General features: G+C 34.9%; 2 protein-coding genes across 3 annotated transcripts; one reads left to right on the forward strand and one right to left on the reverse strand.

Annotated features, from left to right (window-relative positions):
- The first annotated feature begins 3,342 nt into the window (after positions 1–3,342).
- On the forward strand, positions 3,343–4,488 carry LOC118743693 (isocitrate dehydrogenase [NAD] subunit 1, mitochondrial). The gene has a single exon (XM_036476455.1). It carries the CDS (start codon positions 3,343–3,345, stop codon positions 4,486–4,488), a length of 1,146 nt encoding a protein of 381 aa, XP_036332348.1.
- A 6,701-nt stretch (positions 4,489–11,189) lies between these two features.
- LOC118743694 (galactose mutarotase-like) lies at positions 11,190–14,764 on the reverse strand. 2 transcript variants are annotated; one of them, XM_036476456.1, is made up of 7 exons: positions 14,151–14,764; positions 13,994–14,087; positions 13,546–13,919; positions 13,245–13,483; positions 11,780–11,873; positions 11,526–11,648; positions 11,190–11,460 (listed from the first exon to the last, which is right to left on the reverse strand). In XM_036476456.1, exons 1-7 carry the CDS (start codon positions 14,259–14,261, stop codon positions 11,344–11,346), a joined length of 1,152 nt encoding a protein of 383 aa, XP_036332349.1. In that variant the 5' UTR covers positions 14,262–14,764; the 3' UTR covers positions 11,190–11,343. The 2 variants fall into 2 exon arrangements, with proteins under 2 accessions (XP_036332349.1, XP_036332351.1); XM_036476458.1 differs by having other exon boundaries at positions 11,299–11,460; positions 11,526–11,630; positions 14,151–14,762.
- Positions 14,765–23,346: the final 8,582 nt, after the last annotated feature.

The raw sequence follows: 23,346 nt of genomic DNA on the forward strand, positions 1-23,346 counted from the left end.
TAAATTATTCTTTAACAAATACTGAACAAATTCAAGTTTCAGACTTTGTGCAATATTAAAAAAAAAAATCCAAAAACTTCGTAAAAATTTCGATTTTTTAATTAGCTTCCTTAGAACGCTTTTAAGTATGTAGTTTTATAGCCCACTCAATAGATAAAGTGCAAGTTTCAAGTAGCTGGGGCTTCCCATTGATAGTAAACAATGTCGATAAAAATATCGATAACAAAATCGATAAATAATCGATAACAAAAATCGATAAGAAAATCGATAAAAACATCCATAAGAAAATCGATAAAAATATCGATAACAAAATCGATAGAAATATCGATAACAAAATCGATAAATAATTGATAACAATATCGACAACAAAACCGATAAAAATGTCGATTATTATACCGATAAATCCCGAGAATCCCGAAAATCTCTAAAATCCCAAAATAGTTCCCAGATTAAGCATCTGTGTCTCTATCTATATCCTTTTCTCTATAATTACCTTTATTTTAATCTTTATTCCTCTTTTTTTTCTTTATATTTATCTTTGTTTTTACTTTTATGTTTATCATTTTCTTCATCTACATATTCCCCTTCACCTAAGCCCATATATAAGTAAAGTGCTTAAATTTACCTTGGTCTTCATTTTTGCCTGTATCTTTACGGATCGTAGTTTTTATTTTTATTTTTACCTTTGCCTTTATCCTTTTCTTTATCTATGTACGTGCTCACCTTAACTTTCATTCTTGTATTGGTCTTTTTCTAAGTGTTATTCTTTAAGCTTTTATTAGCTAGTTTTTGTTAAATTAATAACATACATTTAAGAAGCACTTGTTTCCGTCCCAACCATTTCCGTTGCACCATTTCCGTTGAATTTGCCAATTTACTTCAAACCAACCAACCGCCGCTAAAGAAGTTTCACTTCAAAAACATTTTTTGTTGGGAATTGCCTTGAAAAAATACTTTAGACTCAGAGGTATACGGTGCATTTTTTTTCTGGTACGGTTTAAGTACTACATACATGCATAGGTATGTTTATATTGCGTTGCTACTAAACGGAAATTGCCTTCTGTTGCCGGTTGTGAAATGTTGCAGTCACTTCCGTGTAACAAACGTACAATATTGTCTGTGGTATACATGCATACATGCATACATAGTATAAGCCCCATTTCGCTTTTGCTACTTTTCACATTTGATGTTCTGAAAAAAAATTTTTATTCTGCAGCCTTCTGTGTGTACCTCTGTGCATCTTACGCACGGCTTTAAGTATTAAAGTTGAACCTCCGTTTAAGTTATTACAAGGCTAAAATAATTTGAAATATTGTACTAAATTAAAATGTTTACTTTAAGCAAAAATTTCGAATTCACAACCTTGCTAAAATTCGCCTATTCACACACACATGTACATATCTAACTATGTAGAAGCAATGATATTTCTACGTATTTTAAGAAGCCTAGGGCTTCCTATTTGAAATTTAAGAAAAAAACCTGTAGGCGGTTGGGTAAATATTTGTTTATCTTATTGATAAAATTCCAAATCAACACACAAATATGCATACATACATACATATATACTATACATTTGCCGATAAGACATCCCATTTGTTTGTGTTGCTTCTTAAATTATAGTGTCAAAGACAGACGTTAGTTGGTTCGATTTTGTTATTGCTGCTTTAGTCGAATCTTCACTGCACGTTTTCCCTTTAAAGCTTAGCAATTAAAGTTTATTTTCCATTTGGGATTTGCAGCAGAGATTGAACATTTTGCGAGTTGTTTGCAAATGTATTTTATATCCTGTTGTCAGTGAAATTACAAGACAGCTGGAAAATTGGCAAAAATTTTGCAATGCATTTTCTGACAATAAAACAAATAAAGCTGCTTACTTTCGCATTAAGGCAATGAAATGAAATTTGTTTGGATGGTGTTGTGAATCTTTCTCTACTTACAGGTAGAAAGAAATATATGAAAGAAGTAGGATGTGAGACATGTTTACCAGTAATAGGTAAGCTTTGGTTAGCGCATAGACCCTTAGGCTAGAAATCAATATAGGAGGTGTGACGGTAGCCACAGATGTTGATGTAGGAGGATGAGATGTTCGTCTCAGTTGTCTTTCCTTCAACGATTGGTGAAGTCCGTCCAGGTTCCACTTGTTAGTAACAAAAAGTAGACGACGAAGTACTTGGTCATTGTATTAGACACCAAACTGAGCTGGAAGACAAATATAGCTTCATAAACACGGCCAGTATTAGATCAATCTCTGCAATTAGACTTGAAAAGTCAGGCTTAAAGTGGTCGAAGCAATACTAGCATATTGACTTTTAGAACTAATGGTTCAACTACCCACCGACGTAAAATCGGAGACCGTGTCAACTTACACTATCCATCTTAAGGGATTTCGTGACTGTCATAGATCAGACTCTGACGAAAATGGAGTACCGATCACGACAGAAGAAATTGTAGTTGTGGGAATGGAAGGGAAGTCCTTTCCGTTATCTCCAGCTATATGTATTGGGAAAGAGGCAAAACTCGAAATCGGTGAGTTTGTTGCCACGTTTATGACCTTAAGGTTACATGCAATAAATTCAACGTTTCCCTAAAACCAACAGCATCCGTGCATGAGGGCGGTGGCGGTCAAGGCTTCTCCTTCACAACTTGCAGCCTACTTTTGCCAAAGTGACATGGACCAATCTCCATTGATGCCTGGGAATCCTGGCTTCATAGTTATCAATGACGCTTTTAACACTCCGGTCCTGGCTATTTACGCAGACGATCGAAGCCAAGCTCCCTATGTTTTGTTCCTTTTCGGTGTAAAGGTTGGGGTTTCCTCCACCGAACCCTGCCGCTTTAAAGCCACCGTCTTGCCATAAAAACTGTTGTCGAAATCTGGACAATTCGCGGACCGCTACGTCGGAGTTGATGGTTAATCTTTGGCGCATGTATTCGGCCGAGACCCAAGGCGCAATTGCGGGTCATCGAGCTCACCCTGGGCCCGCCGACAGTAAGCTCACCAGACACTATTCGCTGAGCGACGAGGCTGCTGCAGGTGGACACAAGATGCCCTCTGCTTGCCGTACAGCCGTCCAGAGCTGTCCACACAAATTGACCGTCAGGGTGTTACCTGGCCCCACCACGGGGAGTCCACTTTTAGGAAGAGGTGCTAACCACGACGTAATTGAAAACCCACAAGTCGACATTTCATGATGACACACCTTAATAAATAAAAAAAAACAGTAAACTCAAAATAAGGTAAAACTATGAAAACAAAACAAGCAAAAAATAAATCAAAAAGTTATACGACTCGCAAGCTTATAAACAATAATACTCAGCTGATTGTCAGCGCAACGATAAAAAATGCAATTTCTCAAAAAATTACCCGTGAGCTTAATGAAGCGCACCAATTGCCGCTCACACACCGCTAACATCGAAGTACAAGGACACGTATATGAAAAAGAAGAAATCGCACCTAAATACGTCAAATTGTTGCCACCATCTCGATATGGTGGCGAATATTTAGTCACATTACTCACCGGCTCCTCAATAATCGGTAATCAGGGCGCAAATTTCATTCGCCATCTGTTCGAGGTAGCCAAAGTGCCAGTGGTTTTCGAGAAAATTACCATAGGTCCCGATGACACTGCCTATCCCAAGGAGTACATGCAATCAGTGCGACGCAATCGTCATGCAATTCATGTCGATCTGCAGCACGATCCCGACCAGAAACACAAACAACTGCTGCTCAATATTGACCTGGATCTATATGTGGGTATAATACATGTAAATTCAATTGAAGGCTATAGATGCAGACATCCCAACGTGGATATAACGGTAATAATGGAGAACAATGCTGGCAACTTTTCGAAATTAGAATATGCCCCGGTGCCTGGTATGGTGGAAACATTGAAGATAATGCAGAAAAAATACATAGAACGCTACTTTAATTTCGTTTATCATTATGCCATAGAAAATAACCACAAAAAGGTCACTTTCGGCCACCAAGAGGATGAGTTTCCGCTCGGCGATGGAATGTATAACAGAGTTGCTTTGACAATGTACGAACAACTCAAGCCAAAGTTTGAATTACAGCTAAAACCGATACAAGAATTGGTGCGTGATATAGTAATGAAACCAAATGACTTCGACATCATTTGTACCACTGATCGATATGGTACTTTCGTCGCATCGATTGCCAGTGCAGTTTGCGGGGGTGCCAGTTTATTTAGCGCAACTGAGCGTGGCGATCATCATGCCGTGTTTAAGCCGCTGCAAACGCGTCTATCCGTCACCGATGCAATGACTCTCAGTCCATATGGAATAGTGCGTTCTTGCGTTGATTTGTTGCATTATCTGGGCGAGTCGGATTGTGCCAATGTTCTTTACAACGAATTGATGCAGACAATGACCTGCCGCGATATAAAAACGAGAGAATTTGGTGGTACTGATTCGGGAGAATATGTTATATGTGATATTGTCAATCGTTTGAAGTGTCGAACATATTGATGTGTCGGATTTTTTGACTTGATCTAGCGATTTCTCTTGTAGTTCAGAGATTGTAGCTATTATCGGTAATAAATAATATGATTATAATACTTTAATATATATACTTTAGAGTAATTTTTAATACCCAGAGTTCCCAAGTTTTTCGCTTAAAGGAAATTTTCTGGGTTATATCCCAGGATTAGGTTAGTTTGAGCGGCAACAAAAAAACTCTTGAGAATGTTCTCTAAAAGAACAGAATGAGAACGAAGGTATCAAGAACGTTTTCAAGTTGGATCGAATAAGAATAAAACTCTCTGAAACGTTCAGCCAGAGAACAAAATGAGTATACAAGTTTTGAGAACTTATCGTAAGGAATGAGAGGGGCCTGTTGGGATCAAAAATCAATTCATCATTAGGATGAACTGTCCATTTATGGAATAATTTTCCATTTTCTGTCCAAGAAAAGTTCGAATCTTAATTCTTTCATGGACTTTATTTGCATAATTATCTTTCAGTTTGTCTTTCATTAATTTTAATATTCAAACATTTCAAACTAATGGAACACTAAATTTTTTTCTCGCTTCGATTCTTCGTGAATAGTCCAGAGAAGATTTGTTCCCGTTTCGCTCTGTTGGAATGTTTCTCAGACTTAAGTTTCCATATGGTTCTTCGAGAGAAAGTTCCTTATACTTTTGTTCCCACTTTGTTCTTTGCCTGAACGTTCCAAAGACTTTTGCCCCCATTTTACTTCTTAGAAATGTTCCCGAAATTATTCTTCGCATTTTGTTCTCTTTGGGAAGGTTCCTCTGGGTTTTGTTCTTTTATAATTCCCGTTGAGAATGTTCTCGACATTTTTGTTCTCACTTTCGTTCTTGTGAAAATATTGCCGATAATTTTGTTCCCATTTAGGTTTAGGAGGTTTCTGAAAAAAATCGAATACATTGATGTAATACAGGGCCAAAAATGGCACGGTTTTAGCCAAGTTGGCAGCCCTGGTGACAGATTTCAAATTGTTACAGTTTATTTCCAATGAGGAGCACATATTTTTCTCACCGCCTAATGCATTTTCCAATATTAAATTAATTATTTGCCATGATTTTTGTATGTCTCCGTTTTGTGCTGAAAAAGTTATACTCAAAAAACTTACAAAAGATACCCAAGGTGACACGTCAAAAATGCTATTTTAGTTAATTTGATTGTTTATAAAAATTAAAATGACATTACTTAAATAAATAAAAAAATTTAACAAGTTACAAGAACTCCTCACATTTGTTATCAAAACGGCTCATGTCTTTTATAAAAAAAGAAAAATTACATAAATAAAACTGATTTAAAGGTGAGTGACACAAAAACACACGGTTCCGAAGATTTACCCTCGTATACTTAATTAATCAATCCCAACGATTTCATCCTGATTTCCTACCCAACTGACGCGAAGGGCGCAGTTCGCATGACGTATTCAGCTACAGAACTAAATTCATCCCACTAAATAGAAAAAAAAAAATCCGAAAAGTATTCACTACTTTTAATTTTATTAACCTATTTAATAGTACAATGTACCAAAACATAAGCTAGTAAAAAGTCTGTAAATATGCAGGTATGTATGCATATAGAAATGAAAGCCAATGCCACTACTTTCTAAATACATACATACTTTGCACCATTATGATGCAATTCTAAAATACCATCTCTTTTCAATTGCAAGTGAATATAGCCATTTTATAGTTCAGCATTGGCATTTATGTCATTCAATTCAAGCTACGACACTCGATTATTTCATTGCGACTAGTAGTATTGCGTGATTGTGGCCTTAACGACTTGCAATAAATGTCAGAAACATTGAGAGTGCAAATATTCAGCCAGTGAAATATAGCCCACAAAGCAAAATAAATAGATATAGAATAGAAAATTGTTTGAAAAATAAATTTTTTGCTTAAGAGCCATTGTATATTTAAATTTTTAGTAAATATTGATGAGGTCCTTAGCCACACTGCTCAAAAAATCTGAACCGTATTTTTGCTTAAACTGCTCAACTTTGACAAGTTTAAAGCAATTTCATTAGACGAGGTACCAACTTATTCGAAAATAAATGCTCTTTCAAGTACTACATGTTTGGAAACTTTAAAAAAAATTTTTTTAATCAGCAATGGCCAAAGTTGAAAAAATTAAAACATCCAACAAGCTAAGTCTAACAATATATTATTATTGTTTTAAAGGTTACTCGACTATAGTTACAATCTACACTAAGTTTTGCTTCGGGTGTATTTCACATGACCTTTTTTGTGTGCGCCGTGTAATTGACTTCTTAAATCTGGGCTTAGTTTTTAAACTTGATATACTCGTAGTAATTTTTTTTATTTAAATTTACAAGCTTATCTTTTTGCGCCCTTTGAATGATATGAACACTTCGGCCAATTGGTTCATTGGGAGACATATTGAGATTGTTTAAAAATGCTATCGCAGTTGTTGACATGAAAGAGAGGAAAACCCTCTTCACCGTTAGGCGTAGCCACGCACACACATAAATATGAGCTTATGCATCTGTTGGCTTTTATTTGTCATTGATTGAGTGGCACATGAAGAGGCTTTCTTTTCAGTTGTTGCTAAAGGTGCTTATGTTGAAATAGAAATGGACTGGTAAATGCATAAGTATTACCCAAGGCGATATATGGATCTATGTATGTATTATCAATACGTCCGGTAAACTCGCTCTTCGACCTAAAAAGATCAAATGTGTTTAACCCAAATTGCAGTCACCCCAACCTTAGGCTATTTAAGAAATTAAGCATATTGTAGGGTGCCGTGTTCCAAATTTTAGATGGAGAAGATAATTGTCTCCCAAGGTGTATCAGTCTAGTTAGGGGTCATTCAAATGGTACCTTACGTCACAGAGTCAGGTAGTTAGTAAGAGCTGCAAGACCCTCCGGCTAAGTTCGAAGAGCGGTTCGGAATTTCTAATGGAAGCAGTTATGAATTTCTTCAAATACTTCATTCCCCTGGACAGCAATGTGATAATCTTCCCAGCTCCTGAGTAGTTCTGCAGTGTATCCCTTAGATGTGCATTTGAGTTGCACAGTCAGCCCTTTTGTTGTCTTCAAATACTTCATGTTCAGGCACCCACCTCATTCTGAGCTCCTAGGGGGTATAAAGGAGTTTTAAAACTATCCACAAGCCTTGATGTTGTTCTAGATGAGACTAAGGTCTTTAATGCTGCCTGCCTGAATATTCGACGTAATATTTATTCTGGTCCTATTTATCCTACTACGATGACATTATAGAACACAGGTTTCGATTGGGAAGACTTGCGACTAGAATATGGTTGGGTATGGGTCCACTGGCAGACTTTTCTGGAATTTTGGTCCAAGTACGCCTGCTCCAGCACTCCTGTCGTCCATCTTTGATCCGTCGGTGTACCCTTTATCTTGGGACCCTTTATCTATCAGAGATATTATTGCTTCTCAGCGGTCCCGTTCAGGAATTCTGACTTGTTAGGGCTTGTGAAACGATAATTTCGGAAGCATGATAACTGTGAGCATGACAGCGGGATCATTCAGGAATGGCGTGAAGACCTCCAAGTGACTTTCCGAAGATCTCCACTTTTAATGCTGATTACATTGGGCAGCTACAGGTCGCTCCAGCAGGACTCCATCGGGTTTTACGACCGTATTCAACGGCCAATACATTAGTGTGAAGGTTATTGCCCAAGTTTTGCCGTGAAGTCTCTGGCAGGCGGAAAATGCCTTTGTATCCTTGTTGTTAGCATTCGAAAACTTTATATCATAGTGAAAAAATATTATTTCACTATGCTTTAGATACCTCGCCTCTTTTCCTTAACTGATTTTTTTGTCCCGGCCAAGTCAAGTTGACTAGATAAAATAGCGTCCTCATGCCAGCCAACAACGTAGATGACTAGGTCCACAGTATAACTAGGTCATCTTTATATCCATTTGCCTTGAACCTATTGCCATTTAGCTGCACCTACTGCAATTGAATGCCATTCCTTATTTGTCTAAAATCGAAAAGGAAGGAAATATTTTTTGGCTCATTGCAATTCAACTACCAACTAAAGTATCCGATAGGCGATAAGTTCCTTAATTTTATCCTACTTAAATCCACTTTTAAATTTATCTACTCACCTGCCTACACTTCTCCATGCTCTCTGAACAAAAACGCTTTCTAATTGCTGTACTCAATCTTTGCAGCACCTTGCATTTACTTATTTGCACACATCCCATTAGCCTGAAATGTCAACAGCTCTGTCGATTCGCTTGGTCAGTCGTCGTTTGCAGAGAGTTGACAAAACGAAAAACTTGGGGCTAAAATGATAAGTGACTTTTAAAAGGGCAGATATGCAGGCTGCACTTGAATAATTTCATTTTAATTTGAAAGCAATTTGAAATAAAATAGAGTTGGGAGTTGAAGGACGCCTAAGGAGTGCTAAGTAGATGTTGGAAATGCAGCTGTTGCAATGAACTTTGTGCAAAGTTGTCAATTTCTAATGAGGCACAGCCAGTTGATGCTGAATGCAGATGATAGTTTTCATTTTTGCTAGAAAACTTGACAAATTGGTGAAAGTTTGAGTCTGTCCTTAATCTGTGTGGATGAATGAACAAATAATTTTTGGCATATATGTTTCAGTTTGGAGCAACAGCATAAAGGCAATGAAAAATTAAAATTCTAAAAGAGGCAGATAAAAGCAAAAAAATATGTATGTATGAATGCGTCTATCTTCTTTTCTCTTCTTATTTGGCAATGCAACCGTTTGTCGGTTTGGGTCTAGACCAAAGGACTTCAATTATTGTCCATCTCTTTCGTAAAGTTGCGAAAGTAGTTCAGTCCGAGTGCAAACAGTTGCTGCTGTGGTAGCTCCAATTGTTCACCCGCGGCTGCCGAGTCGAAGAATATTTTCGCTGGAGCTTCGTCATTCATAGGGCCGACATATTTAAGCTATCGCAATCGTTGTATTTGTTCAAGTGTAATTATATCAATACCATTGGAAAGTACGGAGCCCGTTGCTCTCGTGAACGGGGCCAAAGATCTTGCGGAAAATATTTCTCTTGATACATTCTCATCTTTTTTTTTTTAAATGTATGTACCTAAAAGGATAGGCGTGATGAAAGATTTGTAAAGCGCTGATAAGGTCCTTCACTATCACGATGTTATAACTGCCAACAATGACGTTCGTCCCACTATGCGCAGGCTCTCTCTGTGTTGGCAAGACGTACTTTCTGTCGTATATGCAATGCTAAAAAGGTTTATCCTGGGGTAATTGGCGCTAACAGTGGGATCTGTTTTCTTGCGATTCCCATCTTAGGGCATGTACTCATCAGAATAAATTTAGTTTAAGATTGGTAAAAAAACCCATTTTGCTCAAAATTGGTAGCCGGTACAAAACCCCGGGTTTATCGAAATTGGTAAACGGTATAAAAACCGCATTTTATTTTTAAAACAAGCAAATACGCGGTGTGTTTCACTGCCGCTAAAAACATTTTTTGTGCTGTTTAATACCTGTATTATTAAATTTAATTTTTTATTTTTTTATTTATTTTATCAATTTAATTTAATACAAATGTTGAAAAATATTTTCTGCAGTAAGCTTCCCTAAACCTCTTCAGTCTGATATCCATACTGTAGTACTCAATTTATCTTAAGGTTCCGAAACGATTTATTACGACTTATTATTTAAGGGGGTTGCCACCTGTTCAAAGAGTAAAAATCCGTTAAATTAACAAGATAAACGAAATATTTTAAAGAGAGTATCAAACAGAAATTTCTTAAGAAAGCTGTACCTACTTTGAAAATGATTTTGACGAGAATTGTCACTAGCTTGAAAATTTAAAATAATTTTAATTGATAAGTTCATTGAAATCGGACTGTGATTAAATATAATAACACAACAATGTAGGTTTCAAACGAAAGCGGTTCATGAAGAGTTTAATATGAAAATATCATTTAAGGGAGTTGCCACCTGTTCAAAAAGATAAATTCCGTTTTATTAACAAGTTAAACGAAATATTTTAATATGGGTATTAAACATAGGGTTACCAGCTTGGGAATTTAGAATCAATTTATTTGACAAGTAAAATGAAATTCTACTATTATTATTAAAATGACAGCTTGCGAGTAAATGTGAGTATATTCGATGCTCTTTCTTTGGAAATAATTGGGACCTGGATTAACATATAGCGTACCTGCTTAGGAAGTTAAATTTTATTTTAAATTATAAATTGAACAAAACTAAAAAATATGGATGCCAGACGAATGAGATTTAAGTTAAATTTATTATCAAAGCATTTTTGGGAGGATTGCCACCAATTTTTACGTATTTATAGCAATGGAATGAGGGCTACGAAAACTTTATTTCGAAAATATTTTGCAAATGATTACGTTTAAAATTAAAAACCTATGTTTTATAAATTAAATGAAGCATTGTAAGCCAAACAGGTAGGTGAAAGCTTTGTGTTTGTTTTCTAATAGGGTTGCCATGTGTTTTGAAAAGTCAATTTAAATTAAATCAATATGTTAAGTCAAATATCGTAAAATGATGTCAAGTCAAACAAAATATATTTAAGTAAGCTTTATTTCGAAAATATTTTTAAAATGGGTTGCCACCTGTTTGAAAGTATAATTAAATTTAATCAGTTAGATACTTTAATGAAATATAATATGGATGTTAAACGAAAGATGTTTGAACTTTATTACGAAAAAAATTTTGGGTTTAAGTGTACTGTTATTTACTCTTTTATTTAGTTCACTTTAAATTTTATGATTTTAAATATTTTTTTTCATGCATTTGTTCTATTATCATTCAATTATATTCTCTCTTTTTCCACTTTCCTGTAGCCGTGCTAAGTGCTGCTTCCTCTTGCTTGTACCTCAGTCACAAAATTGGCTGCTGTGACGCTTACAATTGGGATCATAAACGCCAAATCTAAATATGCAAACGTGCTGATATGTTTCGCCGGGGCTCAATATGACCGACGGAAAGTTATCCTATAAATATTATTAGAAAAAATATAATTTCTCATTTCCAATTGCAGCAGCACAGCGTGACTTACATGATTCACTGCATCCGGGAACCAATGCGTTTCCATGCAGAATGAGCCGTGCTTCTCGTAAAGGCTGTGTCCCTTGCCGATGATCATGGGTTGATTGGTTTTTGCCTTTTTACCACGTTTCTTCTTTAGTATTTGTCATTTAATTATGCCAATGTTAATTGGTTGATTAATGGAAGGCACGTGAAGGTGGTTAGTAAATTAGTGGGAGGCGGGTACCAATGACGTGAAGTGATTTTATTAAAATACATACATACCTCCAAGTCGGGCATATTGTGCGCTGTATAGAAGTGCATACAAGGTTGATTGCTGGCAATTTCCATGCAGCGGCCGCTTGGCGGATGAAAGGCTCTAAAAAATATTGAAATATTTGTTTTTTACTATGTGGTGGGTGGTCAAATTCGTTTAATTAAACATGTAAAGACTTTCTGCTATCTCAACTCGTCTTATACTCATTCTATGGCCAGTATTCATAGATGGATATTTTTGTACTCCTATATAAGCAAACAGTCCCGATGCAAAGTTTTAGCTTCCCCAAAGGGACGGATTCATTGCGTAAAATTCATTTGAATTATGCTCGGGACAATAACTAGTTTGACAGGTTCTTAAATTGTTTACTTTAAATTTATAACTCAAATTCAAAAAGAAAACAAAATCGGATGTCTTATCGTTAATCCTACTTTTACAAACATTACCCGTATAAATGTGAAAGTTTGCGAGAAAAAGAATGGAAGAATGTGTAAGTATATTTATTGCTCTATTACGCTAAAATGGCTCAGCGCATTTCAATTAAATCTAACACACAGATAGGTGGAAGCCTGGATTAATTTACAGAATATTCTTTGAAAGGAGTTGCCACCTTTTGCAGAAGTTAAAACCAATTGAATAATAAGTTAAAACTCATATTACAAAAATGCAACAATGCAGATGTCAAACGAGAGTGGTTAAAAAAAATTATTTTGAAACATTTGCTAAGAGGGTTACAACCTGTCTTAAAAGTTAAAATAAATTTTTTTAACAACACATATGTATAAATAAAATATTTTTATAAAAAATGTTTAAAAAGCTGTAATTCGGAAATATTTTTCAGAGAATTGAAATCTTTTTAGACATACAAAAACAAAATTTTATCAACAAGTAACATAAATAACATTAGTGTTCGTCCAGCTGTTGAAATTCAACCACTAAAATTAAGTGGAGTTGAGTTAAGTTAATGAGTTGAGGTGAGTTAAGCTGAGGTGAGGTGAATTGAAGTGAATTGATTTCAGATGAGGTGAGTTTAGATAAGATGAGGTGAGTTAGGGTGAGTTGGGATGAAATAACATTAGTTGGGTTGGGTTGCGGGTGAGTTGAAGTGAGGTGAGGTGAACTGAGTTGGAGTAAAATGAGGTTAGTTCATGTGAGGTGAGGGGAGTTAAGGTGATTGAAGTCTGCTGTGGTGAATTGAGGTTAAATGAGTAGAAATGATTTGAACAACTTAGCACAACAAAACATAACACAACATAACATAACATACCATAACAACATAAAATAACATAAAATATCTATCTATATTTATAATCTATCACTTTCTCTAGGTTTTTTATCTTTATTTTTAACTTTATGTTTATTTTACTATTTATCTTTGTTTTTATCTTAACCTTTATCCTGATCTTTATCTTCATTCTTTTTAAATTTACCTTCCTCTTTTCTTTTATCTTAAGGTTGCTTTATCTTACTTACTTTGCTTGCTTCTCTATACATCCGGGCGTGTACTTCAGCACGTAATTGTGATCGTATCCCTTAGCAATATTCGCGATTTGCTTCAGACCAACACCAACATTTGTTAACTTTCGCAAGTCCAAAGGGTGATTATCTAAGCAAATAAACTTGCCATTCGGCACAGTTTCTTCGTCCATATCAGTGAGGCAGTCAGCCTTAATCTTAACAATATGTTCCACCATGCCTTGCTTGCCGGAATTCTAAGGAAAAGAAAATTAAAAATAATTTAATTTCATACTTAAATAATTAATTATCTACTCACATGACCTGCCAAATTGAAGTATGCATGATTAGTCATATTGACCGGTGTTGGCTTGTCGGCCGTTGCTTCCAAACAAAACCGCATACAATTATCATCGGTGAGCGTGTAGGTGGCAGTAGCAACCACTTCGCCGGGGAATCCCTCATGGCCATCTGGTGAGATGAACTTGAAAACAACACCATCCGGACGCACCTGATCCACTTCCCAGATAACCTTGCTAAAGCCATGAAGGCCACCATGCAACATATGCTTGCCTAGGAAATTCTTTGTGACCTCATACTGTTTGCCATCGAGCGTGAAACTGCCATTACCGACGCGACTACAAACACGACCGACAGTGCAACCAATATAGGGGTTATTTTCAGTCAAGTAGCCTGTAAAGTAAGTAGAGTGGATGATGGATGTACATACATATATAACTAGCAGTCATTGTTGGATCAAAACTCACCTTCAATATTATCAAAGCCCAGCGCTATATCGTCCACCATGCCATGCGAGTCTGGCACTTTCAGTGATGTTATTGTTGCACCGAATGTTATCAACTAAGGCCGATTTGAAGGTTGTGCAACATACACTAACAACTTAAAGAATGTATTGCAACTTACCTGCATGGACATGCTGCGATCATTACTGATTGTGAAACGCCTAATTACCACCTCTTTGTTGGTGAGCGGATTAATTGTGCTACCGAATGTATCTTCCGTGACGCAAACCATTTTGTTACTAAATTAATTTCAACGCTTTTTTTCACTTAAGCACGGCTACAGTTTATTTAATTTATTTGTTCATATACTCATGTGTGTGTAAGTATATATATATATCTGTTGTGTTTATTTTGGCAGCGATAACTATCGCCCTTACGGCGAAAATTTTGCTAATATTGTCCGTAGATGAAAACTTAATTTTTATTTACTTATTTTTTTTTTGATAAATGTCGCCCGTTTGTCTAACTGATTTTCTACACAATACAAAAATTTTCCCACTGAATCCAAAATATGTTTGTGCACAGTAGTTTATAGTTGAACTGCTAGAAGTACATTGCTTGCGCTTATCAATTCTTGTTTGCTTTTTGTTTCAACCGCAACGCGTCTTTCAATTCACATTCAACGCCGCTGTGCACAGAGATGAGTAGCGATAACGTCAGCTGAGCGAGCGGGTAATCAACCATATTTGCCAGCACACACATAGCTTTTCAAGTGCGCCACTTGGTGAGTTATTGCTTTGAATGCTTGTATGCTTGTATGTACTCGTATGCACCTGTATTTATTATGCAATGCTTTCGTTCTCTAAATACATACATACCCGGTAGGAAATTATAGCGAAAACTCAAATTTTGAATCATTTTCTGTTCAAACAAATTTTTCCTTTTCAAGTACGAAATGTTAAAGTTTTAAAGTTAATGGGGGGAAATTCGAATGACATTTTCGGAAAAGTGGTAGATATCCAATTCCTACCCTTTTGCATTTAGCATGAATGTACGATACCTGGAGATAGAATATTGCGAAAAAAGCAGGGTTAGCGGTTATGGTCTTTTTAATAAAAATCATAATTTAACCATTAAAAAGGGATTTCTGTTTCATATCATAATGGTTAAAAATGATCGAAAAATATTAAAACCCAAAATGACAATTATTTTTCAATGAAAAAATAAAAATCACAGAATAAGCATTAAAGTTTACTGAAAAAAATAAAAATCCAAATTCGATGATAATTCTTGATCTGAAAAATAAAAATAAAAAAAATATTATTTTGTAGTGAACTGAAAATAAAAATCTTGATGTTGAACGGTAATTTTCGGTTGCTGCATAAAAATGCCTTATTTTTTAGGTTAAGATAGTCTAAAAGGTTTTAAGTTCTATTTATTCGTAACTCATAAGTCCACTGACAAAGATTTAGACATTGGTGTGTCGTTGGAGCAGAGCTGATTCCTTTCTAACCCTTAGCTTTAAGGTAATCCGTTTTCAGCTAATTGCTCAGTTTTGTCAAATGACTTCAAATTTTATGTATGTATGTATGGCAACTAAACTGCCTCACTTTTGGAACGATTTGCCTGTCATTACAGAAAGAAGAGCTATTACAAATGAAAGTAGTAACTAAATTTTGTAATAGTTTTTTCCTATTAGGTCTTCACTAATTACGCTACAGTTGCGATACGGTGAGTACATCAGCCGTTTGCGCGCGGAAACTTTTTAAACGCGCGTTCGCCTATTTTAATTTGCCAGAAACATTTGCTCTAGCCCCATTAATGTCATACAAATTTCAGCAAAAATTATTTACCCAAACACTTAAAGCCATAAAAGTCTTTATTCATTAATGAATACTAAATTGTACAGTATTGTACTGATAAAAGTTACCACTACCTAGGTATTTCAGTATAAATTAATACATATGACAAAAAACGGGCAACATAAATTTTTGATAGCCAATTATTTCAATCGTTGCCAATCCGAAATATGTGTATCGAACTCAGCTGTCAAAGGAAGAGAGAACTGAAAAAAATCAAAGCAAAAGAAAGAGCAGAAATGAAAGACAAGAATAAAAAAAACACGTTTTAGGGTCAAGTCGAGTTAAAAATATGCTCGGTAAACGGAGTAATTCGCAAAAGTAATTGGAGAGCGACCAACGTAGTTGGCAGTGCGCATGCGAACTAGGCATTACGTTCTATGAAGTGAGTATAATCAAGTACCTACGTTAGTAATTCAGGCTTTTATTATTCTGTCCAATAAACATTACATTTTAATATGGCCAGCAGTGAGTTATTTCCTTTGACCAGTACTATATTTGCTGAGCTTCAAAATACGGATTTTTTATAATTAACAAACCAAACAACCAACTTCGATGACCATATAAAAAGTTATTAGTACCGTTCATTTTTCCATGATCCAATGATCGGAACTAAATCGAATTGGTATATGACGAACCTTAAGATCCCATCTTTCCAATAAAAAAGAAAACGATTTAAGTAGTCCAAAGATATCCGGTTACTAGACACATAACGGAATATACATATATATATACATATATTCCGATGAATTGACAATCTTCCTCTTTTTTTGGAGTCGGTGAAAAAAAAAAACTAAAACGCTGCCCATCTTACAGTTCATTTCCAGCAAGTCTTGACTGCAGTTTATGCCTATTGGAAAAGGCAGATCACAACTCGAGGGAGGTAGTTGCTCCTACTAAGTACAAGCAGGCGAAAGGGTACCTGTTGTTAAAATGATTGCAACTTATCTAAATATCTTATCTAAATTCCTTCAAGTTTTTCCTGCTGGGCATACTTTTCAATTATCTAATTGAGAATGCATACTTTTTTTCAATCTATATTGTGGGGGCAAGCTTATTCATATCTTGAATGTTGTTTCAACCATATCTATACCTATTTATACATATATATATAAATACAGATCTATATTCGAGTAATACTTTATATCTGAGATAACTTTTTCTAGCACCTCCAGTAAGATTTTGAAATTTTTTGGCAAACTGAAAAGCATTTTTTTTGAGTACGCGTTTAGTATACATTCATAATTTTTAGTTTTGTATTAAAAGTACTAAGCAAATTGCATAGCTGCTAAAATGCTAAAACATCAGTTCAATATTTCTATTCCGTTTTCCTACTTTTGCTGAATGCTCTGTTAACAATGCAACCTCACTGCCCCACAGGTGCTGTCCAAAATCACATTGATATTAACCTACATACAAACGTTGGCATGGAAAAAGTGTGTGTATGTATTTGCGTGCACATTTGCTAGCTGAGATTTATAATTATTTTCTGCAATTAGAGCACAAATACAAACAGTTGTTTTTAACTATTTATGTATAACCATATTTCAGTTAACTACATAATAATTGAGCAAACAATAGCAAATAAAAAAGAAAAAGAAAGCGTTGGCAGAGCAACCAGCTGCCAAGTGCAGCAAACTGACAGTTGTAACAATATCACGGACAAGTGCAACTAAAACTACACAACAAAATTAATTGCAACAGTTAACAAAAGAGTTTCCTAAGCTGACTTTTCTACACAGACGTTGCTCTGGGCAACAATTATAAGAGTAAAAGCAATTCTATTCAACGCCAAATGCTTTGCTTAATATGTGTCTATTCGGTTAGCTGTGCATACATATATGTCTTTCTAAAGCTTTCACTTCTCCACAACCCAAGTGAGACCCAGTGGTGGTCTGGGTGTTGAATTGGAAAATTTGTTATTAGTTTTAGTGCGGCATTCGTATGTTCTCGTTTGTGGCATTAAAAACTTTGTTGCACTAATAATCCAACTCCCAATCCATGTTATGCGGAACTACTTGGAGAGTTGCACACGGATGGCTCACAGCTGCTCTTCGTGTTTTCGCTTCGAAGGCGATTGTTAGTTATCATTGCCTGCAGCTATGAAGCTATGACTTTTCAGCCGCTGGTGATTTTGTGGCAATAAGTTTGCATGTTTTCTGTTTTGTTCTAATTGCCACAGTTTGCTTAGTGCAAAGTAGCGTATGATTGCATAAATGCATTAGTATCTACATTAGGATGGTCCAAAAATTAATGTGAATTTCAATGCTCTCACCCCCTACGATTGTTCTATACCAAAAAATAGACCCCTATTTTATTTTGAAATCAAAAGGTCGCTCAAAGCGCTCAAAGTTTTCCATGAAAACAAATATTTGTTGATCGGAAAACTCTGTTTCTATTCCGGAGACTCTCTTTTATAATACCCAACTAGTGAACTCGCATGGCTTTAAAACGCCCAAAATTTAATTTCAAAAACTTAAAAAATAATCCAAATGTAAGTCAGAGTTATAAGAGATCCATGTGCCATATTTAATCAAAACCGTGCAGCCGTTCCTGAGTGAAGAGGAGTCTCGCATAGTGCATACTTTTTTATTTTGATCGAATTTCATCCTATACCTATGAAAAAAGTTCTTAATTAAAAAGATAAAATTTTATCATATATCTACAGGCTAAGGCTTCTAATTTGACCTGTCTTTTTTTGCAAGTCCTTTTCAAAAGTATTCTCAAACAAAAATTTTCTTAAATCATTAACGTCTGATATTGTGATAAACATCTATGTATTTCGATAAACTGATGAACTAATCCGAATTTGATTGTTCGAAGAAATAGCAACCCTCCTAATTTAAGGTCAGGCATAAATCTCTTTCAAATCCATGTCAATTTTGATTCTTCCAACTTACTGAATAACTTGAATTTAACTTTTTTAACACTTGACAACTCTCTTGAAACATTCGAAATGTTAAAACTAAAGATTTCATAACATTCTTTCGTTTGATTGCTGTATCTTTATATTTCATTTACTTTTTGAATTAGTTAATTGAGTTAGACCTTTCAAACAGGTGGCAGCCCTCTTCAAAAGTTCTTTCAAGCTTAATCATTGTTAGCTCTCCTTCGCCGGCTACTAGGATATATATTTTAATTAATTGATGAATTAAGTGGAATTTTAATTTTCAAACAACCCCGCTAAATACAGTTCAGAAATCAAAAATTTTCAAACTCCATTCGATTGATACCCATATTTTAATAATTCATTTAACTTATAAAATATTTTGAATTTGACTTTTTAAACAGGTGGCGACCATCTTCCAACACCTTAAAAATATTCTAAGAGTTCAAATTAAAGATTTCATAACAGAACGAAACTGAAGATGGCACAATGCTGAAACCGGTTTGTCTGCAAACCAAACTTGACAAGGGATGACGGAAATTCGTTCCAAAATAAATCATTTCTTAACATTCCTTCGTTTGACATCCATATTTTGATATTTCGTGTAACTTGGGTTTAAGTAAACTAAACTCGACATTTCTAGCAGGTGAGAACCCTCTTAAAAATATAAATTCGAACTACTTTCTGAAACCCATTTCGTTTGGCACCTATATGGTGACAATTATTTCTCTTACTTAATATGATTTTTTTTAACGGCTGGCAACCCCCCTTTAGCTAAGGAACAATGCTTTTCAAAACCATTTCGATTGATACCCATTTTGTAATAACTGACTTATTTTTTTTTTTAAATAATTTGAATATAATTAAAAAAAAAGAAACCAAATAGACGAATATGTTAATTTTTAACCATTTGTCGCTATTTCGAGCGACTTTTTTCAGTTTGAATCGAAATATCTCCACAACAATAGTTTTCCCAGATATAAGCTATATAATAAATGAAAGCTAGTGTTTCGGGCTAGACTTGAGTAAACTTAGTAAAAAATCGCAGCGCTATTTTTAGTTTTAAGGCGATAACGTTATGACATATTTACACAAAAATGAGCGTTAGATAGCTTCTTTTAAGGCTCTTCTACTGCTGTCCACATTAATGTTATGGAATGAGTAGTGCGGCCTCAGCGATTGTTTAAAAATTGCCTTTTTTCGAATTTCAGACAGCAGCCACGCCCACAAAGGCATACAAACCTACTTAGTTTTTTTTGTACTTTAATTCCTGAAAGTTTGACACAGTAATAAACGTAATACTAACGAAAGAAAAATGGTCAAAACTGGTAAAGTGTCGTTTACCAATTTTTCCCACATGACTGAATGTATAGATGTTTTTATAACGTGTTTTCACGGGCATAAGCTAACAGCGCTTTATATCAACGACTGATAAATTTTTACTACTTCTGTGCATTAAAAAAATTTTTTTGTTTTTCGTGTGAACGGAAAAAACAGCACTATTCATTTTTAGAATAAAAAAAATTATTGCACTGTGAAAAAATTATAAATAGATACGAGCGTGAAGTAATTCTGCAAAATTTGGTTGATTTAAGTTATGCTAATCTTTTAGTAAATGAACGATTTGTGTTCATGCACACATGCATGTACGTAAGGGTTATTGCATGAATAAAATATTTACTGTCTACCAGTCTTTCAACGCTGTCTACATTTTCAATTAAAAATTCTGTTTGTGATTTGCTAACTAGAGTAGTAACCACGTATGCACGTTCACATGTTTGTATAAGTCTGCCTATGTACATATGTACATCTAAACTTCCATTCCCTTTTAAAGTTCATTGAAATTAGCTTCTAAGCAGTGGAGTAGAACGCTTCTTTCGTTAACATCTAAATAGCTTTTAGTGAAAACAGTGAACTTTGAATGTACGCTACGCTAGGTTTTTCTTTCGAATTCAATGTTAAAAATACAATTTCAGGGATCCCATATCTCTGAGTTATGTTCTTTCGCGGCAGGGTCATATATCTTGCATTTATTTCAATTTAGGGAGTTCCACAAACAAGTACAATAAAAAATATATAAAGTATTTGAATAATTTCACCCTTAAAACGTTTTCTTTAGATAACTTTGTTAAGTTTTCAAATGGAATATTCGTGTTTGAGGCAAAGGACGCTGCCATCCAATACAGCATATCTGTAAAGTTTCAAGAGTGTGCCACCAAAAAAAAAAAAAAAAAAAAAATGGCAGCATGTAGAATATATGCCGCAGCTATTTTGTAATTTTTGAAATTTAACGATTTTCCGGAACATCCAAATACCATGCGTACACGGAAACCACATATTTTACAATTTTAATTGCATTAATGTAGAGTTAAGTCTCGTAAAAAAAACTGTCAAACTTGTTTTCCCAAAATTTTCGTTTTTACACATTCGTGTTTCTGGCATACGGGCTTCGATATATTCGTAAAGAATACTGTTGAAAAATATTCCACGCCAATATTTAATTACTTTGAAATAATAAGGCGTGCGAGTAAACATGTTAGCTGACTGCGTGCGGTGTGTGCGGGGCGTATACGTTACATATATATATGAGCATGAGTTGTTATTTTGACTTTATTTTAGTAAATCTCTTTTAAGATTTTTAATTGAGTTTGAGCCCGTTATTAATTAAAATTTTTGTGGGAAAATAACAACAACATTTAAATACAATTTCGCGATTGAATCTTGTTCTCTATGAGAAACTGATGATAATGCATGTATGTTTTGTTTTTTTTTTGTGAAAAAGAAAAACGGACGAAAGATTGCAAAACTGTTTAGTAAACGAAATTGCCGGATTTCGCCGTGCATCTGATAAATAAATAGAGCGTAAGGAGAGAGACGAGCAACAGCAAAAAGCAGTGCATAGCAAATTTTATAATAATACATATGCAGAATGCGGTGAATTTGTACGAGTTTGCGCATTGCTATCACTAGGTACACTTTCCATTTGAAGAGAAAGAAAAGCAGAGCTACGCTATGAGAAAGTCTCAGTACGGCGAACTCCGTAGGCAACGAAAATTGAGTGTTTAAAGTGCAACGAATAGAGAAATCGCGCAAATGGAAGAAAATGAATCATTTTATAATACCAAAAGAAAAATAAAGAGAATGAAGAAAAGAAATTTTATTGGTAAGAGAGCTCTTTTAACTTCTGGGAGATTTCGCCGCATTTGGAGTACTGTTGTTACCATGGAGATACGAGGCAATAATTTGTGTATATGTAGAAAACAGAAGCAAACGTGCTGCATTTAAGTATACGTAGCTGAGAGTAAATTCGGTTGAACGAGAAAGAATATTCTCTTATTTTGAATACAAGAAGTGAATTGAATTAAATATAAACAAATGTTGCAAGGTAAGCTAGTTTAGACTGAACCGGTCTACGGGCATCATCAAAAGACACATAAAAAATACCAACTTCTATATAAAATAATTTTACGTAGTGAAGAGGCTGCAAATACTCGTAAACATAAGCTCTAAACTAGAAGTTACAAAGCGATAAATTGAGTGCTTACCAAAAAATAAAATTAGCAAAGACATCTACTAACTAAATAATAAACTGATAGCACAAAGAACAACTATAGATATATTTCATTGCCACCTCCACGATGTGTCTCTACTTGACAGCAGTTCATCATTTGTCTGACATAGTGGCTCATTACGTTTGTCGTATGATTGAAATATCATTTGTCGTTCTTCTGATGATAAGTGGCGCTGGAAAAACAAAGTCTCAAGTAGCTACATAAATATGCATTGACATTAATCGTCGCAGCAGCATAGAAGCTGACGGTAACTACAACTACCAGCCATGGCGTATACGTAACAATGATAAATGTATCTTCGACATTCGTATGGCACCCGAAGTCGTCAAGTGTCTGTGTGTGGCTATTCAGGCTGGCAGCCGTATGATGGTGCCGGCAGGAGTGCGTGAGACTGTGAAAGCCACGCGTCAGTGTCTCTGACAAGGTCGAGAAAGTGTCGCTAGCGAGAAGTGTTTGCATTGTGGCGCCATATGTCATCAACCGAAGCCGTAGCAAGAAAATGTTTATGACGTTTTGATTTGATGCGTTTGTGCGTGAAATCTTTTTGTCTATCTATGTGTTTCTGTATATAAATATGTATCCACGTGCATATTTATGTGATGTTTGATAAATACAACTTAAAGAAAACTTAAATATTATATTGATTTTTTATTTTCCGGTGAACTAACAAAAATAAATTAAATGATGTTTGCATGAATGTGGTGATTGGACTTATCTAATTGGCAAAATAAATTTTACATGCGCTTTAGAAAAAATAAAAATAAATAAAATTATAGCAGTTAATTGAATAATAAAAAATCAAAAAAAGTCAACACTTGAAGGTAAAAAATGGACAAACATTTTTGGTAAATTTAGAATTAAACACAATTTCTTGGACGTTAAAAAACTGGCCATCGATTTTTGGTCATTTGGTAGAGATACCGCATAATGATTTTTCTAGCATTAATTTTTATTTTTATTAACTTTAAATTTTTTCGTTATTATTTTTAATGTATTATATTAACCGTTTTGTCCTATTGCCTAGATCCTTAAAGCGGCGAGACGGTTTTTAACTGCATA

This window comes from Rhagoletis pomonella, unplaced genomic scaffold (assembly GCF_013731165.1).
Source record: "Rhagoletis pomonella isolate Grant_MI unplaced genomic scaffold, Rhpom_1.0 Rhpom_scaffold_00007, whole genome shotgun sequence".
Lineage (NCBI taxonomy): Eukaryota > Metazoa > Arthropoda > Insecta > Diptera > Tephritidae > Rhagoletis > Rhagoletis pomonella.

Coding starts and splice junctions, on each gene's coding strand:
- LOC118743693 (XM_036476455.1), top strand. CDS start 3,343: ATGCAATTTCTCAAAAAATTACCCGTGAGCTTAATGAAGCGCACCAAT.
- LOC118743694 (XM_036476456.1), bottom strand. CDS start 14,261: ATGGTTTGCGTCACGGAAGATACATTCGGTAGCACAATTAATCCGCTC. Junction 13,920..13,993: donor GGGCTTTGATAATATTGAAG/GTGAGTTTTGAT, acceptor CTTACTTTACAG/GCTACTTGACTGAAAATAAC. Junction 11,649..11,779: donor ACAATATGCCCGACTTGGAG/GTATGTATGTAT, acceptor CAAATACTAAAG/AAGAAACGTGGTAAAAAGGC.